This window comes from Setaria viridis, chromosome 5, assembly GCF_005286985.2.
Source record: "Setaria viridis chromosome 5, Setaria_viridis_v4.0, whole genome shotgun sequence".
In the NCBI taxonomy this organism is placed as follows: Eukaryota; Viridiplantae; Streptophyta; class Magnoliopsida; order Poales; family Poaceae; genus Setaria; species Setaria viridis.
Window position 1 is genome coordinate 6604755 of NC_048267.2, and position 27214 is coordinate 6631968.

At 43.6% G+C, this 27214-nt stretch overlaps 4 protein-coding genes across 5 annotated transcripts; 3 read left to right on the forward strand and 1 right to left on the reverse strand.

The window, feature by feature from the left end:
• The first annotated feature begins 581 nt into the window (after positions 1–581).
• Positions 582–3327, forward strand: LOC117858528 (uncharacterized). The gene is made up of 3 exons (XM_034741607.2): positions 582–923; positions 1034–1109; positions 1877–3327. The coding sequence occupies exons 1-3, from the start codon at positions 885–887 to the stop codon at positions 3067–3069; spliced, it is 1308 nt and encodes a 435-aa protein (XP_034597498.1). The 5' UTR covers positions 582–884; the 3' UTR covers positions 3070–3327.
• Positions 3328–8105: 4778 nt separating this feature from the next.
• On the reverse strand, positions 8106–11189 carry LOC117854835 (uncharacterized). Of its 2 annotated transcripts, none has more exons than XM_034737089.2 (3): positions 11010–11189; positions 10735–10899; positions 8106–9410 (listed from the first exon to the last, which is right to left on the reverse strand). In XM_034737089.2, the coding sequence occupies exons 2-3, from the start codon at positions 10874–10876 to the stop codon at positions 8620–8622; spliced, it is 933 nt and encodes a 310-aa protein (XP_034592980.1). In that variant the 5' UTR covers positions 10877–10899; positions 11010–11189; the 3' UTR covers positions 8106–8619. The 2 variants fall into 2 exon arrangements, with proteins under 2 accessions (XP_034592980.1, XP_034592979.1); XM_034737088.2 differs by having other exon boundaries at positions 11015–11188.
• Positions 11190–12753: 1564 nt separating this feature from the next.
• On the forward strand, positions 12754–18239 carry LOC117858465 (actin-interacting protein 1-2). Its single transcript, XM_034741535.2, has 6 exons — positions 12754–13221; positions 13856–14017; positions 14835–15021; positions 15558–15983; positions 16687–17094; positions 17611–18239. The coding sequence occupies exons 1-6, from the start codon at positions 12830–12832 to the stop codon at positions 17866–17868; spliced, it is 1833 nt and encodes a 610-aa protein (XP_034597426.1). The 5' UTR covers positions 12754–12829; the 3' UTR covers positions 17869–18239.
• Positions 18240–19477: 1238 nt separating this feature from the next.
• Positions 19478–25656, forward strand: LOC117858464 (probable ubiquitin-conjugating enzyme E2 23). The gene is made up of 8 exons (XM_034741534.2): positions 19478–19648; positions 20814–22850; positions 23071–23205; positions 23316–23720; positions 24096–24165; positions 24255–24394; positions 24533–24844; positions 25069–25656. The coding sequence occupies exons 2-8, from the start codon at positions 20868–20870 to the stop codon at positions 25336–25338; spliced, it is 3315 nt and encodes a 1104-aa protein (XP_034597425.1). The 5' UTR covers positions 19478–19648; positions 20814–20867; the 3' UTR covers positions 25339–25656.
• Positions 25657–27214: the final 1558 nt, after the last annotated feature.

Consider the following 27214-nt stretch of genomic DNA (forward strand, 5'->3'; position numbering starts at 1 on the left):
CATCACCGGAGAAGGGAAGGGAAGGGGAGGGGAACGCTCGCAAACACCAAACAGATCAAATCAACAGTAGTGTGGGCACGTGGCGACCTCGGGTCCGCTTGGGACACCACGTATTTCACCTGGCACGCTCGCAATTTCCTCCCTTCTCGACGGTCACTTCGCAGTTTGCACCCTGAAAGGTGCTTATTAGAGTTTCCAGTAATATGTGCTAATATCATGTTATGCAGGGGGGCCCATGGAGACCAGTAATAGGGTGTTAGCCTGCAAACCGCACGCGCACGCGCGCTCTGGAGTCTGACTCTCGAGACAATGTTCTGGAGGGACTACAAAAGCCAAGTTTTACCACGCTATTCTATTCCAACGGGAGGAGAGAGGGAGAGTACAATGGCTTGCAATACATTTTTCCCACAGCGGTGGGGGCAGGCAAGGAGGAGGAGTGGGCGTGAGGGCGAGGGAGAAAGGCCCCAGCCCAGGAGCCCATGTGGGTGTGGGTGTGGGCGTGAGGTCAGTGTGATACCGAGAGATAGGAGTACATAGAAGTGGCAGGACCCCAGGAGAGTGACCGTCTGACCGAGCAAGCGAGGAGCGGGCGGGGGCGGCACGGGCAGGCAGGGGAGGAGAGCCATTCTTAAATGCGGGAGGGGAGTGAGTGAGTAGGCTTCTCCTGCACCGCAACGGCACAACAAGAAAACCATCGCCACTACCACCACCATCACTCCTCCCTCCCCCACCCCCTACACTGAGCGAAGCCACCGCTGCTGCCGCGAGCTCGGCTGCAGCGCCACCTCCTCTTCCTCCGCCCGTCTCTCCTCTTCCCCCACCACCAAGCGGTGTCTCCCGTCTCGTTCGTTGCGGCGACCTGCTCACAGTGCCCCGCCGGCAGAATGACCAAAGATGAGGAGTTCAAGCTGGTCAAGATCCAGGTTGCTTTCTCGCTCCCTCCCACTCTCTGACTCTCATGTGTGGCTTCTTCTTGAATGAGAGCTGACTGAACTGTTCTTGGGTCTTCCCTTCCTCGCTTCGCTTCTTGCAGAACCATGTGCTGAGGGTGAACATACACTGCGACGGGTGCAAGCACAAGGTTAAGAAGCTGCTCCAGAAGATTGAAGGTAACTTGTCCTCCCCTCTCCTCCTCTTCCTGCAGAAGAGCGCTGGCTCTAAGCTGGTGGTACTTGTTTTTCAGTTCTCCCTTTTTATTGACACACCCACTTTACAGGAAATTGTTTTTTCAGTTCGCCCTTTTTCTCGACACACCCACTTTACTGGAAAATCTATCTTTTCCTGCCCGGTCATAAAAACTGAAAGCTTTGTCCACTTGCAACTAAAAGCACCACCGTGTGTCTCGCTGAATGCGTTAACACGACAAGAGATCCCGGCTTTTCATGTACCACGCGCGTAATGTCCAGGCCAAATTGTTTCCAGCTAGTATTGTAGTTTCGGTTTAAACAAAGAAAAAACCTGCTAAGATCAGTCTCAATCCAAAGTTTCTTAGGAGTTTCGTGGCAATTAAATACTATGTCACATCAACATTTTTGCATCCTCATTACGAGGAGGGGGAGTTTCGTGGACACTCAACAGGCGCCTAGTTCTTAGTCTTGATAACTGTGCCATCAAACTGTGCCCTGGCCTGAAAACCTTGCTCGCCACTTCACCAGATTGAGCTGGTGTGCATTTTACTGAACCGTGGTAAAATTTCCTGAGGTGAAATTCCCTGCTAATCGTTCAAATGAACGACAGGAAGGACTCTGGATCGCAACCCCACTCACTGCACAAGCCCACATCTTGTGATGCCTATAACGTAATAGGTGCCCAGTACTTGGTAATTACCGTGGCTCACGAGCCGCTTGTGAACTCTCTCTGTTGCGTCTCATTGCAGGCGTGTACTCGGTGGCCATCGATGTGGACAACCACAAGGTCTCGGTGACGGGGGACGTGGACGCGGAGACCTTGATCCGGAAGCTCACCAGGGGCGGCAAGCACGCGGAGCTGTGGACGCAGCAGAAGGGCGGCGGCGGCAACCAGGGCCACAAGGGCAACAACCAGCAGAAGCAGCAGCAGCACCAGCAGAACCACCAGCAGCACCAACAGCAGCAGAAGCAAGGTGCCAATCCAGGGAAGGACTGCCACAACAACAAGAACAACAATGGCGGCCAGAAGGACCAGGGCAAGCAAGGAGGGGTTGGAAGCCTCATGCAGGGCCTCAAGGCGTTCAAGAGCCAGCACAACAACAAGCACCAGCTCCCTGAGCTTGACTCCGAGGATGATGACATGTATGATGACGAGGATGATGAGTTTGACGATGACTATGAGGAGGAGCTCCGCTACCTTGGGGACAAGATGAGCCAGCTGGGGTTCCACAGCAATAACCACCACCAGAACCAGAATAAGAACGGCAACAATGCTGCTGCCAACAATAACCACAACACTGGCAAGAAAGGAGGTAATGTCACCGGAGGTGCCGGAGCTAATCACCACCAGAACCAGAAGAATGCGAATGTGATTAACATGGCAGCAGCAAATGCCAAGATGGGTGCCGGCGTTCAGAACCAGAAGAATGCGAATGTGATCAACATGGCGGCGGCGGCAAACGCCAAGATGGCCAATGGTGCCCAGAGGAACACTGGTGCCATGTCTGGCATGTTGGGCCTGAGCCATGGCCTGGGAGCAGGCAATGCTGCTCCTGGCTTCCAAGGCTACACAGGCTTCAACCACCCGTCCTATGCTGCTGCCGGCTATGGAGGTCTTCAGCAACAGCACCACCTCCAGCAGCAGCAGAGCAACAATCTCATGGCGAGCATGCAGGGGTACCATCATCACCCTGCGGCCACAGCAGCGATGATGAACAATTTGAGGGGTCTGAACAGCAACATGATGATGATGCATCAGCCCCAGCAGCAGCCGCAGATGATGTACCACTCCTCTCCCCAGATCAGCCCCTACACTGGCTACTACAACCCTTACAACTACTACTACCATCCCCATCCTGGCAGCGCGGGTTACCCGGCCAGCAATGGGGATGTGGAGACCATGTTCAGTGATGAGAACACCAAGGGATGTGTTGTCATGTAGGAGTGTTGCTAGAATCTAGAGGTTGGTGATGAAGCATGGTAATGGTGATCCAGTCCTGCTACCTTTTCTTTTCTTTTCTTTCTTTCATTATTTTTCTGCTCTTATGGTTTCGCCCGTATCAAGAATGAATCATGGTGTTGACTTAGATGTGTTGTTGAAAGTAGGGGCAACATGAGAGGGTGATCAAACAGTGTAATGTAATACCTTTTACTGCCTAGTGCTTTGCCCTGACTGGCTTGCTAGAATTTGTATATTGTATATCTGGTGTGGACTTGTATCCTATGGCATGTGATTGGTGATCATGGCATCAGACTGTTAAGTGGAGAGGGTGAACAACTGTTAGCAGTCAACATTGGGGGTGATGTATTACTGGCAGAGTTTGTCCCACACCATCCTACAGATGGTCATGGCACTGGAGTGGGAGCTGGTGAGCATGCATGTGAACAGAAATTAAACATTAACTAGTTAATTAAGCACAGAGCACTTCCAAGTTGTTAAGGCCTGACACCATACTTTAGGCAGCACAATTTCCAGAGTATTGTTTAAAGGTTGAAAATATTAATTGTAGAATGGACATACATATCGCAAATGGATTTCAAGAACCAAAGAGGAGGATTGCAAACCTGTAACACTGGGTGCAGTTTCCTTGTAAGAAAGCTGTGAGCCTGCTGAACCCAAAGATGCCAACCATGATCAAATTCCATGATGAAAGTGTATGCTGGTAAAGGTGGTTGAAAATGAATGCTCATCATAATGGTTGTGGCTCCCTTCATGAACGCATTGGTCCCTAGCAAAAATAAATTCTGATTTCTCAGTCCTCCTTACTACTTTTGACAGACTATAGTACAGATACCATAATGCACCCCAGACATAGACAATTGATAAATGTTGAGAAGAAAACAAATTTAGAAACGCTGGTACTAAGATTGTTATTCTAAAGGTCCTCGTAAGTTCGACTTCCCAGTATTATACTACAAATGGAATCTTTGTGACTGAGGTGAGCATGGCGCAAAAGGTGGAATGCACAAGCCCACCTATGCATATTCTTAAGAATTCCATGAACCTTTTCGTGCACAGTTTATCCAGTTTTCAAGTAGTTAGCTAACTGTACGAACTGCAAAGGCAATACTTTTGTAGTTGCACAGTAGGCAGTTCCTCCACTTCACCTGTATAAAGAATGTATAGGATTCTCGGGAAGGGGAATTGGCAGGCAAATGGATTGTTTATTCTTCCATGGATGGGTGGAATTGTTGATGTGCGTATAATATGCAAACACTTGCAGGGGGCGTGCGGCACCCGCACCCCCGCCTGCACTAGCAATGATGGTCAACTCAATGCAAGATCCGGATGGATAGTGCAAGTGTGCAACAGCAGCTGGATCTGTAAGGTGCGAATTAACCTGCAGGAAAAGGAACCCCATGAATTGGAGTTGAAAACTTGAAATATAGGGATGAAACAAGGGTTAGGATGCAGGTATGCAGCTTATTTCAGCATAAAATAAATATGCACGGTAACAAGCACATTGACCCAACAAGTATGCATAAATTAGCAGATGGATTTTCCACCAGACTAATGGTCCTGAATGGCTGAAGTGAAATGGCCAAGGACAAAGCCATATGCAGCCACCAAACAAGCCAAATCTGGATCACCACCCAGTTTTCTTTCCGTCAGGAATGTAACTAGGGCTACGTGCCGCTTGCCGTATTGATACCCAACACACCAGCTTTGTGGAAAAGAGGTTTTTCCTCAACAGAAAAAAGCTGAGAGAGACACTAAAGCAGAGCGAGTACATCATGCTAGCGTACTCCCTCCGTCCCTTAATATCGGTGTCGCCGTGGGAAGCATGCTGATCAAACTTTTTAAATTTGACTATAATTGTAGAAAATATTAGCAACATTTATATTTTTAAATGAATTTATTATGAAAATAGATTTAGCGATCTATCTAATAATACTAATTATGTATCATAAATATTAATATTTTTTATATATTTTTGGTCAAATTTGATTACGTTTGAGTTCTCGAGAAGCGAGAACGACATATAAAAGGGGACGGAGTGAGGAGTTGAGATGAGGCTTTCTCCATTTCAGTCAACATCTCTCCCTTGCACACACATGCACATTGTGTGTGTGAGAGAGTAGTACACCAACAGCCATGTGAGACATATACAGCAGACCTCTCAGCGAGCTAGGCAGTGAGGACTGAGGAGGGACCAGAACACAGGGAGCAGTAGACAAAAGCTGGAACCCAGCTGAGGGCATGGAAAGCCATGCACAGTAAACTATAAACACAAACAATCATCTTTAAACTTTATCAAGCAGCTTTGGTATATAACTAGAATAAACTTGATGCTTGCTTTTAGTACAAGGGATTATGATGACGGGGGAAGCATGTAAAGGAAAAAAAACAAACTTGTTCAACAAAGAGGGGGCTCTGTGACGGCAAGGCCTGCGCAGGGGCACCATGACTTTTTGACCTGCAGGTGTGAAGCACAGTGAAATGGTGCTTGCAACTACCAAGAAAACTTGACCCCTGCGAGATGAACAAGGCCATGTTTAGTTACTCCCAACTTCCAACTTTGACACTATGCAAAAAGAAGATTCCCCATCACATCAAACTTGCGGTACATGCATGGAGTACTAAATGTAGATGAAATTAAAAACTAATTGCACAGTTTTGTTGTACTTTGCGAGACGAATCTTTTGAGCCTAATTAGTCAATATTTGGACAATAATTCACAAATACAAACGAAACGCTACAGTGTGCTACAGTGCTGTAACAGTAATTTGGCACCTCCCAAATTCCCCAACTAAACACGGCCCAAGCGAGCAGAGAACCATTGGGGGAGGTGATGAGATTCTCTCTGGAATGCAACATTCACCTCAACAGACATGCCAGCCTTTTGATTCAGTGCTTTGGTATTTGGGTTATGTTTCCAGTTGTATATTAGTGGAACTTCGAAATTTGAGCAGTTTAAGCAGTATGGGGACGTTAACTGTAAAGGCAACTGCTGAAGTTGTGCCATTTCTGAAAAATTAAAGATAACACTGTTCTAAAGAAGCTCGGTTATCATAACTCATTTGCTAAGTCATTACCATGACTCAAAATATCATTATATTACCAATGAATAACTATTATAAAGAAGCTCAGTTAAAAAACTTCAACAATACAAAGTCCTTTTATTAAGAAACATAAGAGAATGCTTAACTTGCAGTTTCAGGGGTACTTACCTGATCTTGAAGAAAGCACTCCTTGTCCAATACCAATAAACAAATCTTCTGGGTTCAAAGTAGCTTGCCTTTTTGTCAATTGAAAACCATATGAATCCTTGCTGTACGTATGTTCACCGTCTTATTGTATCTTTGGTTTAGCTTTATGTGAGTAAAAGTGGAAGATGAAACTTTAAGTTCCCAATGAAAGAAGTCTGAAAGCCTACAATAGATCATTAGGTTGTGGAGCCAACCAACTACAATACTCACAAGGGAAACTTCAGCAGTGGATGCTTTTCAGACAGACTAATAGCATTTTAGCAGTAGCAACAGGCTCAAGAACTTTAATATTGATCCATCACCCATGCTTCCAGATAAGAAACTAGCACGGCGAATCTTATGATTCTGTTTGGCAGCAATTAAATATGAGTGGAGCTATAACTGAGGCGAGATGGGTAATAAAGTAAAGTTTAACTATAAGTAGAGCACGAGCATGCCCACCTGCATGATCCCGCAAGAAGCTTCCTTTTCTTTGCTCTTCCTGAAAAGGAGAAGTGAACAAAAGAAGGTAAATTATTTGGATGACACACTTTGAGAATCCCGAATTATTATACTATAAACAATTGGTTTTTCAAACCTTTACGATAATAGGGCAACTTCCCATACTCTCTCCGTCCCAAATTATTATTCATTTTAGTTTTTCCAGAAAAGAACGTACCCAGTGCAAAAAGCTCCCACACAAGGTGGAGTCTGGGGAAGAGAATTTCTAGACAGCCTTATTCTTGCAAAATTCTTTTAAAATTGTGCAAAGAGGCTGGTCCGAACCTAGCACCTCCAAGCCACAAGTGGAGAGTTTTACATCTTTTATTGTATCTTTCAAAAGTTATGTATCTAGAAAATCCAAAATGAATAGTAATTTGGGACAAGGTACGGTGGTACAGGATGCTACGCTGCACCAAAAGTTTGATGGCTTTGTTGGCACAATATTTTGATGCAAATCTCTAACGTTTGGTAGCTTAGTTTTGTGCTCAGTTGCAGTTGGCACAACAATCAGATCCAGGCAGCATGATATGCAGTGTTAGCGACCATGGGCCGCTCTAGAACATATTAAACTTTTCAATATGCAGGTTGAGTCTCCAAATTATCAAGCAAAGGTTAGTGGAATGGCAGCATTAGTCTTCACACAACAATTAGCATTAGTAATAATCTACTATATGGACTACAAATAAATGGGTAACCTTACGTCATACTTCAGTGGCCAACCATAAAAAATTATTGTTTCGCATAGTATTGACAATTAGTGTGTGATCTTCCAAGTGCATAAGCATATTACATGGGACAAAAAAAAAGGCAAAAAAACAGTGGTAACCAGTCAGTTGGAAACAAGTTCGGAACAAGTCCGGCCAGGTACCAGTCACTGTGTCACACAGGGCCTGGATAGTAAACATTGTAAAATCCAGCAAGGGATGATTTCAATTGGTTTTGATGTAATCTTAGTGTCCATGGTTATGAAAGACCAAACAAACACAATATTTTGAGAAAACAGATCATTGCATACTACAGAAGTAAACAAAGAGATGTAAGTATAAATTTGCTCATTTCCAAGCATCTGCACAAGTGCACTCAAATAATACAAAGAAACAAATTTCCCATGGAACTATCATGGGAGATAATAAACTGTTAGTTTGTCATGACAGCAAAAGGGGGAGATGAGAGAGATTCTAGTTATATAGGCTAGATACAAGTCTGCAACGTAAAGCCTGACCTCCCTAATCCTCACTTCCTCAGTCAACCAACACCGAGTCAGCAAGTGTAGAACCACAATGGTTAGTGGTAAATCTGTCACTGTAATACTATATTGATCCAACTCATATACCTTGTGAGCATTTCAAAGGACATTAGTTACTCGCATCAAATACAAGAGAAACTATAAAAAAAAACACAGATTTGAGCATATACTTTCCTCCCAGGTTTCAATCCTAAAAAAACCGGCAACATCAAGACAGGCGTGTGTTGAAGAGTGAAGACAATAAAGACAGTTCAAGTCAGACATGAGTTGCAATTTGCAAACTAACTTCTCATCACTTCCTGTGTTAATGGACATGATCATACTCCCTGCTTCTTACTGAACTCTAAGCAATCCAGAACTTCTCTCAATCCCCAAACAGAACAGACATCACGTGGAATGATAATAACGAATATGGTTTTCTTAAGTGCTTGTGCCATCACTCTGAGAATATCCATTGTGAATTACACTACAGATAATACATCAACCATCTGAAGAAAGCATCCTGATGAGAGGAGAAAAGAAGATGAATGCATCACAATGTATGACATCAGCTCAACGTCTGTCATTTTTCCTCTTCCTTGCTTTTGCTTTCTGCCACTTTTTCCTAGACACTAACTTACTCTTTGGCTTTAACTTCAACTCTGGAGAAAACTTGAAATTCGGGTCCCTCATGCGTGCTTGTATATCCTTAAAGAACTGTATATTGAGCTTTTTTGGTCCACCCTCCCGCAGCTCTGCATATTCTGGTCCTGAAACAATGTTCTCAAATGCACCAATCAGGATATCTATATCAGTGACAACATCAAATACGTTAATGTAGCGTCCATCAGGGCCTTTCTTCAACTTCTTGAGAGCATTTTCTACGGCAAGTTTTCTTGCTTGCTTTCCTGGAGATAGCTCTGGTGGTTCATTCTCCGCTTTCAACAGCTCTGAGATTGTGCGGTACTTTGGTGACTCGTCAAATTCAAACACCTTATCAATATATGAATCACTGCGTTCACTGGGATGTGCCTCAGAGGGAATATCATCGTCGTCGTCATCTTCACTGCCACTCCAGAGAGTCATATCATCTTCATCACTCTCAGGGCATATACTTCTTAACTCGTCGCTGTCATCAGCATCAATAAGATTTGCATTTTCCTTGGCTTGCCTCTTCACTTTCTTAATTTCCCTCTCTAATTTTGTATCACTCTCTTCCTCCTCCTCCTCATCTTCACTACCTGTCCACAGGCAGTCCTCTTCATCAACATCCTCTTGCCAAGCTTTTCTGAACTCTTCATCCCCTGGCCTTCTTTTACCAAACAGGTCATAGTGTGAGCGATCGTCAGCAAAGTATCGGGTTCCTGGATAGAGAAGATCTGTTCAGTATAAATTGTACTCCTCAAAGGTTCATTCATCCATTGAGACCAAAACTACACTATTCTAGACCGATCAAATAACTATTAGTTGGCTCCATAACCACCTTAATGTCATCCTATGGTCCTTTTATTAATCAATATACCTATATAGCAAGTTATCATTCTTTAAATGAAGCAATGGAAGATTTTCAAACAAATTCCTGACCTTCTGGAGCATATGTAACACCATAACGGCCCAATGAATCGCAACATTATAAGCTCCTGAATTTTATAGCGCTTTGCGCACATACATATTATCTCTATGCATCAACCACCCAGTACTTCGAAAGGAATAGAACAGGGAAAAATGCACTAGCAAATAACTTAAAAGAGCAGGTAATCCATTTTGCCAGAAAGTAAGAAAGCACTGAGGTTTACACGCACTCCGCATTTGAAACTTGCAATATGTATATATATGTTTTGTTACTTTTTTTTTCATCTTGCCTGGAAAATAAGTCCAACATTCTGTTGTCTAACATAGAGTCGTTTTCTCCCAAACAGTATACAGTCTAGAGAAAGAGTTCCAGACTTTCAGTTGTATAGCATCTTTTCCCAAATTAGGTAAACACAGCATAATCAACTACATAACTTCAGCATGCATTGAGCACACAGTACCTACAGCCTACAGCCCCAATCAATAGACTCAACAAAACAGATTAGCCACTACACGATTATGAAGTGAAATGGGTTACACACACAATAGTATAACAAAGAATCCTGTTTCTCCTTTTTTAAAAAAGAAGAAGAAGAAGAAAAACTATGGTGGAGTTCCACACAGCACCTCATTTTACAGATTTTTAATATGTACAAAAGAGTCAAAGTACGTACATAAAAGAAAACCGAAAAAAGATCAGATTATACAATTGTTTCTAGCCAATGGAAAATCTGAGGTCTAAGGTCCTCTCGAACTTGGTGCATCTGGAGCACCACTTTTTCATTGAATTTTAGAGTCCAAAGACAATGACCAACATTGGAACCTTCAAATATTTTCCCAATTCGCATTTTCCATATTTCCCAACTGGCCGTAATATAGATTTCCATGGAGAAAGGCAGCTGGTTAGAATTTCTGGTGAAAATAATTCCTCTATGATCATCAGCAACATTAGTCCACTGAAAACCAAAATAACTATGCAGGCAGTTTCAGGTGCAGATGGTGGCAATGATGCATGCGTTCCCTGGTACTCCATCACACTAAACACAGATGATTCATTACCACACGAGATCAAAGAGGGAAGAAGGAGGAATCGGTCGAATTCGAACGGTCCCGCACCTTGAGGCGCCACAACCGGAGAAGACGACGGGCCGACACAGTGCGTAATCATGCCCAGAGCCAGCGGTGGAACAGGCAGGGGCCGCGGCGCCTGCAGGCGCAGGTGCGAGAGGAAGTGGCGCGCGACGAGGCGGCAAGCCATGGATAGGAGGGGTCCTGACACCCCTACAAAAATGAGAGGAAAATCGTGTCAGGATGGAAAATGAGAGAAAAATAGTGTCAGGATGGAGGATATGGGTTGGCACAATGGGAACGGGGAGGAGCGGGCGTCGAACCTTACCTCGGTTCCCCCGTGGCTTCAGGAGTCGGCGGGTGAGTTGCTCCGGCGGCGGGTGGCGCTGTGGTCGACACCTCAGTCCGCGCTGGGCTGGGAGCGGCGGCTTGGCGGCCGGCGGGCGAAGAGGGCGGCGGGGAGCGAGAACGGCGCTGAGGAAGAGACGGTGACGGCGTGACGCACCGTAGGTGGCAGGCTGCAGACGGCAGAAAACGTACGAGCACGAGGGAGTGAGAAAGAGGCCGTGGGCTGATGATAATGGGCTTTAATTTTTTTTTGCCAATTGGGCTTTGTTAGATGATACCGAGCACACGTTTGGGCTTTGCATTTATATTTTCTTTGCTAATATGGGCTTTGGAAGAGGGAATGTTCTTTACATTCCAAAATTAATTCCCGTATTGAGAAAAATTGATAATTGGTGCCTTCATTCGTCACTCCAAGGTTTCCACTTCACTGAATTCTAGAGGTGATTGAACTCTTGTGATACAAGGTTTCGTCTCAGCTCCTTCTAACAAAGCATGTTTGTATTGGAGAGAACTATTGGGAATTTGGGATCATTGGACACTGGTGGAAAAGTAGCAAGAGTCTTACTGCACTTTTTTTCGGATCAATGACCTAGCTGCATGCAATACAACAACGCAAAAATTCACCCGAAACAATATACAAGCATCGTATCCTTTTTTTTCGAATGGAACGCGAAACATCATATCGATTCGATGTCTGTCTCTTTTCCTGAGCTCTTGAAGAAAAAATGCACCACGCCAAAAGAGCTCCCACCGACCATAGATAACGTTGCTATAAAAAGTGCTACCTGACATCCTGTGACCTGCTCATTACGTGTTGTTGTTGCCACTTGTCACGCTGCTCTTGCTCCTAACTTTATCACGACACGCCGAGTCATCGACCTCGTCACCTCAACCCAAGTCACTGGGAACGCTAAAGAGACATTAGCATATGATGCCATCACCGTCAGACTTTTCTTATCCCTATACGCTACACTTCTACTTATAAGTTATAATAGGGGTGCTTCCTAAAATTCATGTCACATCGAATATTTAGATATTAATTAGAGTATTAAACATAGACTAATTACAAAACTAATTGCACAGATGAAGACTAATTTGCGAGACGAATCTATTAAGCCTAATTAGGTCATGATTTGACAATGTGATGCTACAGTAAATATGTGCTAATGATGGATTAATTGGGTTTAATAGATTCGTCTCGTGAATTAGCCTCTATCTGTGTAATTAGTTTTATAATTAGCTCATATTTAGTCCTTCTAATTAGCCTCCGAATATTTAATGTGATATAAATTTTAGTCCAGACCAAAGATCCAAACACCCACTAACTATGGTGCTGTTACCATCATCTGACTCTATTTTTTTTCCCAAAACTAGTCGATGGTTCTAGTCATTCAGCCTAATCAGCATTTTTGGCTTCTTTACACGCAAAATGACTCTGTACAAAAGTGCATAATTTTCGTTATTGAAAAAGAGAACCACATGCTAGCCACTTTTGAGGGAGTGAGCGTGCCGTTGCCAGCATGCATCATGGTACATCTTTTTATATCTCTTGCACAATCGTGCGTGTCGAGTCCAATCAATTTATGTCAAATGTCGCACTGACGTGCGGGCCCCATCGTTTTGGTCCCGCATGTCATTTACAGCAATAAAACAAAATTGCTACCGGAACGCATTCGCTGTTACACAGATCAAATCGGTAACCGTATAACCACCTCGGCCTCCAGTCCTCCACCTCTCTGCCACTCCCCTTCCTTCTCGCGACCTCAGATCACGCGAAGCCAGGGGGGGAAGAATAATGGCGCAGCTGGTGGAGACGTACGCGTGCTCGCCGGCGACGGAGCGCGGCCGTGGGATCCTCCTGGCAGGGGACCCCAAGACGGACTCGATCGCCTACTGCACCGGCCGCAGCGTCATCATCCGCCGCCTCGACGCGCCCCTCGACTGCTGGGCCTACCAGGACCACGCCTACCCCACCACCGTCGCCCGCTTCTCCCCCAACGGCGAGTGGGTCGCCTCCGCCGACGCCTCCGGCTGCGTCCGCGTCTGGGGCCGCTACGGCGACCGCGCGCTCAAGGCCGAGTTCCGCCCCCTCTCCGGGCGCGTCGACGACCTCCGCTGGTCCCCCGATGGCCTCCGCATCGTCGTCTCCGGGGACGGCAAGGGCAAGTCCTTCGTCCGCGCATTCGTGTGAGTAGAAACCGTAGATGCTCTTCCCGCCCCTCCATCTCGATCTCTTTTTTAAAGGATTTGGGGGTAGGGGATGGCTGTGATCGGGATTCGGATGCCAGCCAGCCATTCATTCATTGATTTTGAATTGGGATTGGCCGTTGCCTGGTGATCTGGCAATATGAGGTCGTTTGGGGCATGGATTCTATGAAGTGCGTTGCAAGTTGCAACAGGGACAACGGAATAGCCTTCGTCCCAAGTAGTTCTTCTGGTGGAAATGAATTGTTTGGCCTTTTGCGAATTGGATGAGGTATTTGTTGAAATCTGGACGATTTCATGGATTCTGCATGATCAAACTGTTTTGAGCAAAACTTGAATGTGAAACAGGAGCCTATCAGGTTTAGTCCTTGACACTTTCATATGTTCTTCGTCTTGTTCCAACCTCAAATCAGAGGGATAACTGTCAATTGGTATTAGGTTAGACTTTACAGGTATTGTTGTTTGTTTGAATGATGATGATCTGATTGGAATTTAGTCCAGCATAATACTTGATTGTATGAAAATTCCTCCTCATAGGAACAGGCTTGGACAATTTTGTCGTATGTGTTTTCACTTGTGTTCTTATATACTTATTCAAGTTCTCTGCATTATGTAGGTGGGACTCTGGCAGCACAGTTGGTGAGTTTGACGGGCACTCAAAGAGGGTTCTGAGCTGTGACTTCAAACCAACACGCCCATTTCGCATTGTTACATGTGGTGAAGATTTTCTGGCTAACTTTTATGAAGGACCGCCATTCAAATTCAAGCATTCCATAAGGTCAGTAATGATTGCTGATTTGTGGACCTACTTAACAGTGTGCTGTTGTAGCTCTTCTGGCATATTCGTTCGCTTTGTTCTTCCATGTGTTTTTCAACGGACCGGATATATACATCTGGTATGGCTAACCATACTACATTAGTTACCAACATGTGAATCAAAACCTTCATTTGCTTCTGTATCAGTCATGCACTCATGTCTTAACAGGGGGGTGATATCTACTAGAATTACTTCTGTTTCGCATCTGCTTACAATATAACCTATCTCAATATACTTTTACCGTTCATTTATATTCCTTTTCTCTTGTTTTGGATAACACTATGTGATCTTTATGACTTTGCTTATATGAAGCTGAATGCTTAGGAGAAAAGGCAACGGGGATCTGATAACATGTACTGACCACAGATTTTTTTATTACTGCAGGATTTGTTTTGAACACCTATAGGCAATAGCAATGTCATTTTCCTTTTGGTTTACTTCTTGGGCCATGTAGAAACAGCAGTTTGCTTTTCTCAGCATTAAGTTCAACACCTGTATGCCTGTAGCCGTTAAATGATTCTACACTCAAGTATGGTAGTTGAAGCTGGCAAACAGTGGTGTGATTGGAGTATATAGATTGTCTGTATCGCTCTCCATGCATTTAAGGAGAATGTTCCTCCTCATGTACATGATTTGGGAATAATGTTCATTACATATTTCACAAGCACTTCTTTTAGTTGACAACTTGTCATGTACTTATGCATCATCTTGTAACATTACTTACTTATGGCACTTCTTGCGATATATTTCACATTTCTCTGTTTACTTTGAATTTCAGGGATCACTCGAACTTTGTTAACTGTATCCGGTATTCTCCTGATGGAAGTAAGTTTATCACTGTAAGTTCTGATAAGAAGGGTTTGATATATGATGGCAAGACTGGAGAAAAGATTGGAGAGCTTTCCACTGAAGGCAGTCACACAGGGAGCATATACGCTGTTAGCTGGAGTCCTGACAGCAAACAAGTAATTTTATATTTGTTGTTCTCTGTTTCTTTCTTTATTGTACCATAATTTATATGTCCTGAATTTATAGTGTGCCAAGACTGTCTTGGGTTAGATGTAGAATTCTTTGTTAGGCATGATTGAAGAGCAATACACAGACTCAGAAAACATGCTTCACAAAATGTAGCGTGGTTGATGGTATAACATGATCCACCTATAAGGGTACTGAATCATATATAAAGTATTTGCTTTCAACCGAGATCTAGAATCATCTAGCCTGTATATTACAAAACTCATTTACCTAGGATATGCATCATCTGATCTCTAGATGAAACTCTTGTCTGTGCAACTTTTAGATTGCATAGAACCAAAGTCTTTTGATCCTTTTTCAATGAATGTTTGGTACCCATAACCCATGCATGTCTGTCTAAGCACCTTCATCGCTTTTCAATAGATGTTTGGTAGCCATAACCCTTGTGTGTCTATCTAAGCAACTTCATATGATTGGTGATATATCTGCTTCTAATGATTTTCTCTTCTTTTATCGGTGCCTTTAGGTTCTAACTGTTTCTGCTGATAAAACTGCGAAAGTATGGGATATCATGGAAGATGCAAGTGGGAAATTGAATAGAACTTTGACTTGTCCTGGTACAGGAGGTGTGGACGACATGCTTGTAGGTTGCCTCTGGCAGAATGACCATCTTGTGACAGTCTCTCTTGGTGGGACATTTAATGTGTTCTCTGCAAGCAATCCGGACAAAGAACCAGTTACGTTTGCAGGACATTTGAAGACTATTAGTTCTTTGGTTTTGTTTCCTCAAAGTAGCCCAAGAACTATACTGTCTGCAAGCTACGATGGTGTCATCATGAGGTGGATACAGGGTGTTGGATATGGTGGCAGATTGATGCGCAAGGACAATACCCAGATCAAATGCTTTGCTGCAGTAGAAGAAGAGCTTGTTACCTCAGGGTATGATAATAAGGTAAGGAGAATCAACGGGCTATCCAACTACTAGTGTTTACCTGAATATTTATTATTAGTAGGATATAAACACAAAATTTGTTGTTTGGATAAACAGTGATTAGACTAATTCCTTCGTCGTAATTGTTTCAGTACCCTGCTAATTTGAAGGGTTAGTTTAGCCTTACCTATCCAAATAAGATTGACTGCTTCCTCTTGAGATACTGTAGGTTTCAATCCAAGATGGTGATAATCTCTGTGCATGCCCTTTTGTTCTAGGTTTATTAAAGTAATCATGTCTTAGCTTTTTTAGCTCATATGAGAAATTTGGTAAGAGGCTAATATGTACAAATGTCACTATTGAACATTGATTGTTATCTAATTTGGAAAGTGCTAGGTGGACAGTGCGAGTAATTCCTATGAAATTTTGTGAGTTATGACTAAACATTAATAATTTGAAATGGCTACAAGCTCTATCATTTTTAGGACTATTTACATGGCTGCATCTAGTCAAGACATGATGAGAGGTATCTAATTTAATGTCTGGTAATTTATTCTAAATCCTGAGAATTATAGACTAAATTTTTAAAGTATTATCCAAATAGTACTGATGAAATCAACTACTGAGTTTAAAGTCTTGAGTGCCATCTTTTCTTTTTTTTAATGGTTGAAACATGGTTAGGCTCAGTTATTATAGATAACTCACAATTTCTCATCAAAATCAGGTGTTTAGAATTCCTCTTAACGGAGACCAATGTGGAGATGCCGAGTCAGTTGATGTAGGAGGTCAGCCAAATGCTTTGAACCTTGCAATTCAGAAACCTGAATTTGCACTGATTACCACTGATTCTGGGATCGTACTGCTGCACAACTCCAAAGTTATTTCTACAACCAAAGTCAGTTATACTATCACTTCATCTTCTGTTTCTCCTGACGGCACTGAAGCTGTTGTGGGCGCACAAGATGGGAAACTGCGCATATATTCCATCAATGGGGATACAGTTACAGAAGAAGCTGTGCTTGAAAAGCACCGGGGTGCTATTACTTCCATACATTATTCACCGGATGTTTCTATGTTTGCTTCTGCTGATGCCAACAGGGAAGCTGTTGTGTGGGATCGGGCAAGTAGAGAGGTACCGCCAGTTTTCGACTAGTTCTTTTTTCAGTTGTTAAATGATGAATATTGGACTCTCAAATTTCTTGTTATGTTGAAACGTGTCCAGTTTTGCCCTACATAGTGTCCATATTATTTGTTTGTTGTTAGTGACCCAGTTCATTCATAAAACTTCATAAGTACTCCAGTACTGCCATTTTCGCTGTTTCGTTTTCATCACTTTATAGTTCGCTGAAGTCTGTGCGGATATTTCTTTTGGTGAACACTGCTCATGGTTAGGTACACCTTAATGAGCTTTGCCATGTCAATTAACTGGAACTAAAGCTATCTCCTCTTGATTATTATTTTTGTTCATCACGATCTAATAACCTGTAATCGTTGGTAAAGTAAATAGAAAAATATATAAGGCTCTTTGTCTAAGAAGAAGTGGAACTGTGGAAGGCTATGTGCCAGTCATATGATTTTCTTTTGGATCATTTCATTCACTTGCATTTCAGTTGTAGTCATATATATATATCGTTTTTTTCCTGAACAGGTCAAGCTGAAGAACATGCTGTACCACACAGCTCGGATAAACACGGTGGCCTGGTCACCTGACAGTCGTTTGGTTGCCACTGGCTCATTGGACACCTGCGCAATTGTCTACGAGATAGACAAGCCAGCAGCCAGTCGCATCACCATCAAGGGAGCACATCTTGGTGGAGTCCATGGTTTATCCTTTATCGACAATGATACTCTGGTGACTGCCGGTGAGGATGCTTGCATTCGTGTCTGGAAGGTGGTTCAGCAATAGGTGTTTTTTCTGGTGTGCATTGGGCATGTCTTCACTTTTGGTTGCAATAAATGTTGGTTTCTTTTTTCTTTTTGTTTACGGTTGTCAGTATGGTGGCTGTTACTCACAGGCCATAGGCATCATTGATGCCTTCTTTGCGTCCGGAGTTCAAAATTTGCTGTACAATTCGCTTTGAGTTGTATTCTTCCTTTGCTTTTCAGGAAGGTGTTCTTTGTAAGTGTATCCCTGCATCTGTTTTTGTTAGAAGCTGATAATATAGGGATATTTATTGTTGTTGCTTTCTTCCCCCCTTTCCTTGGACTAGTTGTTAATAACTGTTTTTTTGCAATACTGCGAGCTTTAATGAATGGTGTGGATGGTGCTTTCCTCTACAGATTGTTACCTATACTGCTGCCTCTGTGTGACCTTATTTCTACTGTTTCTTGTTATTTCCAAACATTAATGTAACTGTAGCAAGTAAGGCTTTCTGCCTAGCAAGTGGAATAACTGTCTTATTCTTTTTCTTGTGTGTACGAATACCAGAAAGCGTTCAACTTTGGCAAGAAGTATTGTATGGCTTTCAGCCTAGCGAATGAAATAACTGTCTTTCTTTTTTTTCTTTCTTTTGTGTGAGAATACTGGAAAGCTGCTGTATGCTGCGCGCAAAATTCTCGCCAAATGAAGGGGCAAAGCAAAGAACATGAGCTGGTTGGACCGGAAGTTATGCCTGCTCCTTTCCCTCGACACCCTTTCCATACGTGGGCTTTGATATGGCGCCGGGACTTGACCATCCAGCATTCCAGCCCTTTCACCGCGTTGATTTTGCGCTAGTACAAAGCTGTGACTATTACGTATTGCACAAAGCTGTGGACCACCTATGTTAACATGGCATTTCATTGTCACCAGTCACTCACCACCCCTTAATCCGATTAACTTTTCTCAGGTTGCTTGTAGGACAATGCCGTTTCAAATTATAGATTATTTTAGTTTAGTTCTAAAAAAAATATAACAACACCTACAACATCAAAACAATTTTGTTATATCCATAATGAAATATGTCTGATTTAGTATGGCTATTATTATTATTATTACTATTTGGTATTGTAGATGATAATATGTTTTTATATAAACTCGATTAAAATTAGATTGATTTACTAGAACAACTAACATATCTACATTTAGAGAAGGGGAGAGTACTTAGCAGATGAGTTTTCTGATCGTTGTAATTGTGCTTATACTGGCCACTAAATTGTCTGCTCATTTTTCTTCACCCTGTCGTTGTGTGAATTCATGTATTCCAATTTTCAAGGTTATCAAACAAACAAATTAGAATCATTGTGTACCGCGGATGTGGATGTAAAATATACTCAATGCACTAGTATGAAACAAATCACGATTTGAGCACAATCGATTTTGTATCGAATTCGAATCTGTTTCTAACAGTACAAAAAAAAAACCGTCATGTGCGAACCGTCGGGACCGACCAGGAGCCCACGATCGATCGATCGAGCCACGAACCGGGCCGGGCACGGCCACACCTACAGACTCCAGACTTTTCTCCGCCCGTTTGCCTCCCCTCCCCCGTTTCGTGTTTTGTGCAGCCGTGCTTTCTCTTAATATATTTTTTTTGTTCGGTTTCTTTTCTTTTTCTTCGTCTTCTGCGCAGCTCGCCTCGCCTCCGCCTCCACCTCCCCACCTCTCTCGCCCGGCCCCGTCTCATCTCCTCTCACCTAGGGCACCCGCGCCGCCTCGCCGCCGCCGATCCAGGCGCCGTCGATCCCCGCCGCTCCGATCGCCCGAGGTCAGTCCGCCCCCCTCCCCAGCTGCCTCCCCCCTCGCCCCCTCCATATCGATCGCTTCCGACTTCCCGGGGTTTCCCGGCGCTCCCGCGGCGGCACGGCCCCCGATCTCGGCGTGCTGGTTTGCGGGTGCGCAATCGTATACTCGGCGGGAAGGATACCCGCCGGCCGATGAGGTTTATACCCGCGTCCCGATTCGGTTCCGGCGAGTGCGGCGGTTGCCGGAGCTGGATGGCCAATGGGACTGCCGCCGCCGGCGCAGATTGGTTGCGTCACGGCGGGTTGGCGGCTGGTCCCTGCAGGTTGGATTGGGGTTTCGTCGAGAACTAGATGGGCGGTTGCTTGTTGCCTCTTGATGGCATATTCGTTGCGTGCAGAGTTTCCGAATACTTGGGTTATAATCGCAACAAGGCCAATGGCGTGCCGCGTTCAGAGATTGTTCGTTTGATTAGGATTGGCAAAAAGAATAGGCACGAAAGATATGAACTTTTGAGGTCTTCGAGTATGGGAACCGTGCCCATAGGGGACCTCCTTTTTGTTAGGTTGCTTGTCGCATTTCTTGCTTTCAATGCATATTGTTGAATTATAAGCAGTATTTATAGTTCCTAAGTCTTCAACCTGTATCTGGTTCTTGCTGAAATATACCATTGTTCCTGTCTATACAAACCCTGCACCAAAAATTCTCCAGTTTATCGATTGTAGTAACACTGTACTTTTGAGCTTCAGTTTCTGAATCAAGAATACTCTACCTCATTGTAGTTCCCTGGCTGTAAATGTTATTTATCTTCATGAATTAAGTTATTCACATGTTTGAAGTTCAAACGATCTTCGATGATAGGGAATTTGGGATAATTTAAATATTAGTATATCCTATTTGTCACTAATTATTCTCTTAACTCCACTCTTTCCATATACTTTAATTAATGGATTTCTGTATTATGGGAGCTAGGGCCTTGCCATGTATGCATTCCGCTGGTGCTACTCTTCCTTGTGCTGAGGAAAAGTTTTAGGAAGCTAGGTAGTGGTGATCTGCATGTTTTTGTAGAATTTAATGGCAGCCTATTGACTGGTGTGGGGGTTGCAATTGATAACTTTTAATCTATTTTTTTCCCTAAGTTTCATGCTTGGCCTCCTGTTCTTTTCTGAATCATGTTTTATGTGTTTCAGTTGAATAAAAGGCTGCTCGATTGTTGGTAATCTACTTTACAGTTGGCTCCAAGCATGGAAAACCTACCAAATGGCTCAGCAAATATTGCTGAGCATAACCAGGAAAACGAGAAGTCCATAGATGCTAGTGAGCCTGAAGAAGTACCAGATGTTTTTGTTTACAGAGAAGACATTGTCAGCTTGAAGTCCAAGGAAGATGCCCGTGGATTAGTGCTGGAGGTTGCTGGGGAATATGATTCTGAAGGTAGCATCACTGACGATGATGAGTCTGAACCTGAGGTGCGTGAACGTAAGGCTTCTTGTGGGGCTGAAAATGGTGGTGCTGATGGTGATGATGCCAGTAATGGAGCTGAAGTTGGCAGCCAGAGTTCTTTGCCGGATAACAAAGTTCGTGTGTTATGGATAGACGGTAGTGAAAAGACAGAAGATATTGACGATGTAGTTGTAGTTGACAGAAGTTTCCTTCATGGAGATTTAGTTGCTTCTGCTTCGGATCCAACTGGTCAGATGGGGCTTGTTGTGGATGTCGATCTTGTGGTTGACTTGCAAGGTCCCAATGGAGATATGATAAAGGGTGTATCCTCTAAGGATTTGAGACGAATCAGGGAATTCCATGTGGGTGATTATGTCGTCTCAGGTCAATGGCTTGGTCGAGTTGATGAAGTGCTAGATAATGTTAATGTGTTGTTTGATGATGGCTCTGTCTGTAAAGTCAACAGGGCAGATCCTATGCGCCTAAAGCCAGTTTCAAGCCCAATGCACCCGGATACATCTTGTCCCTTTTATCCAGGACAGCGTGTGAAGGCAGTGTCATCATCTGTTTTCAAAACATCAAGGTGGCTTAATGGATTGTGGAAAGCAAGTCGTCTTGAAGGTACTGTGACAAAAGTGGAGAGTGTTACTGTTGTAGTCTACTGGATTGCATCTGCACACTTTGCAGATCAGGAATCTGTTCCTCCAGAGGAGCAGAACCCAAAGGACCTGACTCTTTTATCTTGTTTCTCATACGCCGGCTGGCAATTAACTGATTGGTGCCTTCCTTACCGATACACATCGTGTTCTGGTGATGCTGTAACTGAAAACTCAGAGACAAAAGGGCCAAACTCTGATGAGCATACAGGAAACAAGTGTACATGCTCAGAAATTGCAACTCTACTGTCTGATATTCCTGAATCTCAAGCTGATTGTCAGACTGAACAAGATCAAAGGACTGATACAGATGCAAATTGTAGGCCCACAGATGTTGATTCTTCTGCTGATGGAATGAGTGTGTCAGATGGAGATAATTCTTGTGTAGCCAAAGAATCCGAATCAGGAACTAGTTTATCAGCCATCCCAAAGGAGAGCTCACAGGACTATAGAAAAAAGTTTAGGAAAGTGTTTCTAAAGAAAGACAAAAGAACAAAAAGAAGAGATGAGAGCTTTGAGCGAGCTCTACTCATAGCAAATACATATACCAAAGTCGATGTAATCTGGCAGGATGGGACAAAGGAATGTGGAGTAACGTCAACATCATTGATTCCTATCCACAGTCCAAATGACCATGAATTCTTCCCAGAGCAATATGTTGTCGACAAAGTCACAAATGATGTTGATGATTCTTCTGAACCAAAGCGTATGGGTCTTGTTAGAAGTGTTAATGCCAAGGATCGAACTGCATCTGTATCATGGTTTAAGCCTTCGCCACGCCCAGAGGATCCGAAGGAGATTGAGTGTAATGAAATTGTGAGTGCATATGAACTGGATGGCCATCCAGATTATGATTATTGCTATGGAGATGTTGTTGTCCGGTTGCCATCTGTTTCACCTCTGATTGAATCAACCAATAGTGAGGACAAAATGGAACTGGATAAGAAGGTAGATTCATCAGAAGGATTGGCTGCTTCAAATGTGGCACCCCATGATGCTAGTGCAGATGAACAAGTTTCACAGCAGGAACCTTGTTCGAAATTTACAAGCCTTTCATGGGCTGGAAATATAGTTGGATTTCAAGATGGTGAGATTGAAGTCATTTGGGGTGATGGATCGACTTCAAAGGTATTTCACAGCTCGCGAATGCACGAAAGACTATGATTTATTTGAAATATAGCATTAGGAGTTCTTGTTTGGGTCAACTGCTGCCGAACGCTTACCATCATCTTTTTTGCTTTGTCAATCTGGAGCTGGAGGCTTCTAACCATTTCCTTTTACCACCTCACCTTAGCCTCACCTAACAATTCATGCACTACCTAATCTTGATGATCTCCTGCTGTTTCAGGTTGGACCTCATGAAATATATGTTGTTGGTCGTGAAGATGATGGTGCCTCGCTAGATGATGGAACTGCCTCTGACGGTGCTAGCTGGGAGACTGTTGATGACAATGAAATGGATTTACTTGATAATTCTGCAAAGGTATTCTCTACTGAGTGTTGTTATTATTTAGTTTTTCGGATCGTATACATCTCTCCGAAGCAACTTTTAGTTACCAAGTTCTATTTAACAATTCCTGCACCCTTGTTCAGGATGATTCACAAAATGTACCTGAGAATAGCATTGAAAGGGAAAACGGTTCATTCAGTTCCCAGGATGGTAGTTCTGTTGCAACTGGTCCCCTTTCTGTTGCTTTTGGCTTTATGACCCGACTGGCGAGTGATCTCTTTGCTCGAGGTAGAAGGCATTTAGATGGGTCAAACTCAGATGAAGTTGAGTCTCATCATTCTAATGAGGTTTCAGAAACTGGTGATGACATTAATGAGGAGAATCATGTCGAAATGGCCGAGCATACCACAGATACAGCAAATGATTCTTCTGCTGAGAAGTCTATAGATGTGATTATGGCTGACAATCCTGAAGATTCGGAATGCTTCAAGCACTTCGATGTTCTGCAATGTCCTCCAGACCACCATTACCTTGAAAACACAGCACAGGTGAATTCTTTCATACTGCTGTGCATAGATAATGCTTAGTGTACATGTTTTTTCTGATTGTGAAGGCAATTATTCTATTTTTCTCATTTTTAAATCCTTTGGTCATAAATAGGTGACTTCTTTGATTGCATGCAGCCAAAGTAAATAATTTCTTTCCATGTATATCGAGAATTAACATTTGAAAATGATGAGTAGACTTGTCTTGAGTATTAGTAATTGTGCTCTATCCTTTAAATAGTGGCCATCCTTGCATTTTTTGGCAGCTGTTTTGATTTATGACTGGATGGATTATTTTATTGTTATTTCACTGCTGTATTCAAATATATTTCTGTATGAAGTTTATTGCTTACATATAGCTAAACAATGTTCTGACAGGGTACGGGTGGAAGAAAGTGGGTAAAGAAAGTACAGCAGGAATGGGGCATACTTGAGAAGAACCTACCAGGTCTGTTGTCACTCATTATTGACTAAATGTACAATGGCTAAAGGCAACTATTTTATGGTTTGCTGATGCTCCTTTCGCTGCAATTGCAGACTACATTTACGTCAGGGTATTTGAGGATCGCATGGATCTCATGAGAGCTGTGATTATTGGAGCGAGTGGAACACCCTACCAAGATGGCCTGTTCTTCTTTGATTTCCACCTTCCACCTGAGTACCCGCAAGTTCCTCCGGTAATTGCAACAATTATGACACCCTGTTATGCTTTGTTTTGGTTTTGTAGTCTGGTCATGTAAAAGCTGTAAATGTTTACCCATTTAGCTGAATTATGCTTACATTGCTGCAATTTTCATCTACTGTCAATTGTGCAGTCAGCATACTATCATTCTGGTGGTTTGCGTGTAAACCCAAACCTGTATGTGGACGGGAAGGTTTGCTTAAGTCTCTTAAATACTTGGACTGGCAGAGGGAATGAAGTATGGGATCCATCATCATCAAGTATTCTCCAAGTACTAGTTTCACTTCAGGGATTGGTTCTCAATGAAAAGCCCTATTTTAATGAGGCTGGGTATGAGAAGCAAGTTGGTACTGTTGAAGGGGAGAAGAATGCAGTGCCCTATAATGAGAACACGTACCTGCTGAGCTTGAAATCCATGCTATATATCTTGAGACGGCCTCCTATGGTAATGCAACGTTCCCTCGCGAGAATTATACTGCATCAATCCAGTTTGTCTGCATTCCTTATCTATCAAGTAGCTCATGTACTAAGTTTGCATTGTGTAATTCTCTCATGAAGTCTTAAGCATGTAATGATATCTTGAAAATTCCACTGTTGCATATGGTAGTCATTTTCTTGTCACATGGTGCCACAAAAAAAGGCTGATTGTTTAATGTTTGATCACTGCAGCACTTTGAGGATTTTGTGAAGAGCCACTTCCAGAAGCGCGGTCACTACATCCTTAAAGCTTGTGAGGCCTATTTGCAAGGGAATGTGGTTGGCACGCTCACTGATGACGCTTGCACCACTGACAGAAGCAAGGAGCACTCTAGCTCCGTTGGCTTCAAGCTCGCATTAGCAAAGATTTTACCAAGGTTGATCACAGCCCTGAAGGAAACTGGAGCTGACTGCGACCAATACGAGCACCTCGGAAAAACAGAAACTGTTCGAGAAAGCTGATCTCACCCATAGTGGCTTGTACTGGGATCCTTCTGGTTTTTTTTTCTTTTGGTTTCAGAAAGATGGTGTCTCCACCACCCACCAGGGCTGTTCCCGTATAAATGTACATTCAACATTTGTTGTTTTAATTTGGACATTTGGAAAATGTGGCTCCAAATGAGTTATTCGGAACATGGAACTGAGCTACCCTGTATAGTTAAATGTTTTTGTTAAGCTTGCAGGGTTATCAGGGTAGCATGTGATGGAAGCAGGACTAGGCAAACGGGTGTTGTTTTTGGTTTCACGAATTCACACTTGTACAAGAAAATTGCCTGGCAATTCCATGTGTTATTTGATATGAAAGAAGAGTTGAGGGAAGAACAAGTGCTGGTTATCTTCGACGTGTCTTGTCGGCAAAAGTCGCTGGGGGAGAACATGCTAGCTTGTTATGTAATTTCGCCCTTGTACTAGGTCGGTTTTTGAAGAAGAGACAGCCTTGCTAAGAACCCTGGAGTTCCGGATGATCACAAGCGCTACGATCATCCGGCCCTGGCGGCGATAGAGCGTAGCAGGCATTTCTTGCTCGGTAGGCTTTTCTCATAGTGAGAAGAAGGCTAGAGACGGCCGAGGCGGGGGAACGTGGCTGGCCCGTGTGAGCATTCCGACAGGACAACCATCTTCTTCTGCCACAGCCTCCGGTCCCACATGCGACAAAATAGTGAGGTACCCAAATTTACCCACGCCCACGGCATCCAATCCACTGGGGATTTACACATCTTTGCCGACATGCTTAGGTGACATGCCATGGTTGGTTGATGAGAGGTTTGCTTTTCTAAAACTTATCTCTCTCTAACTCTCTTATTCAGTTCCGTTTAAACCATAGTATTTCTTAGAATTATTTTAACAAAATAAACCCAATACAACTATATATATATATATAATTAAAAAATTTATTATTTTTAAAATGCTGACATTTTGAATGTAGATGTTTAGCAATTTAGACTATTTCAACATTATCACGTAAAAATGTTGGACTACTTTATCTAGTATTTAAAAATGTAGAGTATACTAAAATATTTATGCAAAAAAGTAAATATCACCGGCTTATAGGATAGAACAAAAACTAGGAAAAAAAGAGAAAAACTTGCTACCATGCAAACATTGTGTGTGGCACAGCGCATTCCGCAAGCAGCAAACATTTTGGGCCGCTCCTGCTTCTGCTGGGCTACAAACTGATTTGCTGCGGCATGAAAGCCCTGGTTTGGGCTGGGCCGTGCGATGTAGTATTGCTTAGCTTCCGGAACCCACACGGCCCCGGTTCCGGCAGATAGGTCGCCAAGCAAATTTCCGTTCGCGCCTTTTTTTCCACCCGTCGCCTTCTCTCCGATCGCCGGCGCCCGCCACCGACTGCTGGCCTCCACCGCCCGCTCCTCCCATCCTGCGACAGGTATATGCTCCTTCCCCCGATGATTTCACTTTTATGCCGGATCTGCCGTGCCGGGGGTGAGGGGCGCCGGGCGCGCTCCCACCGGCCCCCGTCCGCTGCGCCGCGCCGCGCCCCCTCCCGCGCCACCTGCTTCACGCGCGTCACCCACGGCATGGAGCGGCTGTCGCATGGAGGCGTCCAGCAGTATAGTGTCTGGCATAGGACGCAGCGCCGATCTATTTTTTCTTCGTTCCAATTTTGGTCAGCGTTAGGCAGACTACTGGGGTCTGGAATCGAATCAGATGGCAGTCATAGGAATTGGCAGAATATTTTATTTTCTAGTTTCATCTCCAATCGATAAGTGCTTGCGTCGAACTGTGCAAGGGAGAATTAGAACTGCTGGTGGCTGTAGCAATTCGTCCACTGCTCGTGTTTTCTCACTCCTGGGCTCTTCTAGGTACTGAGTGTGTT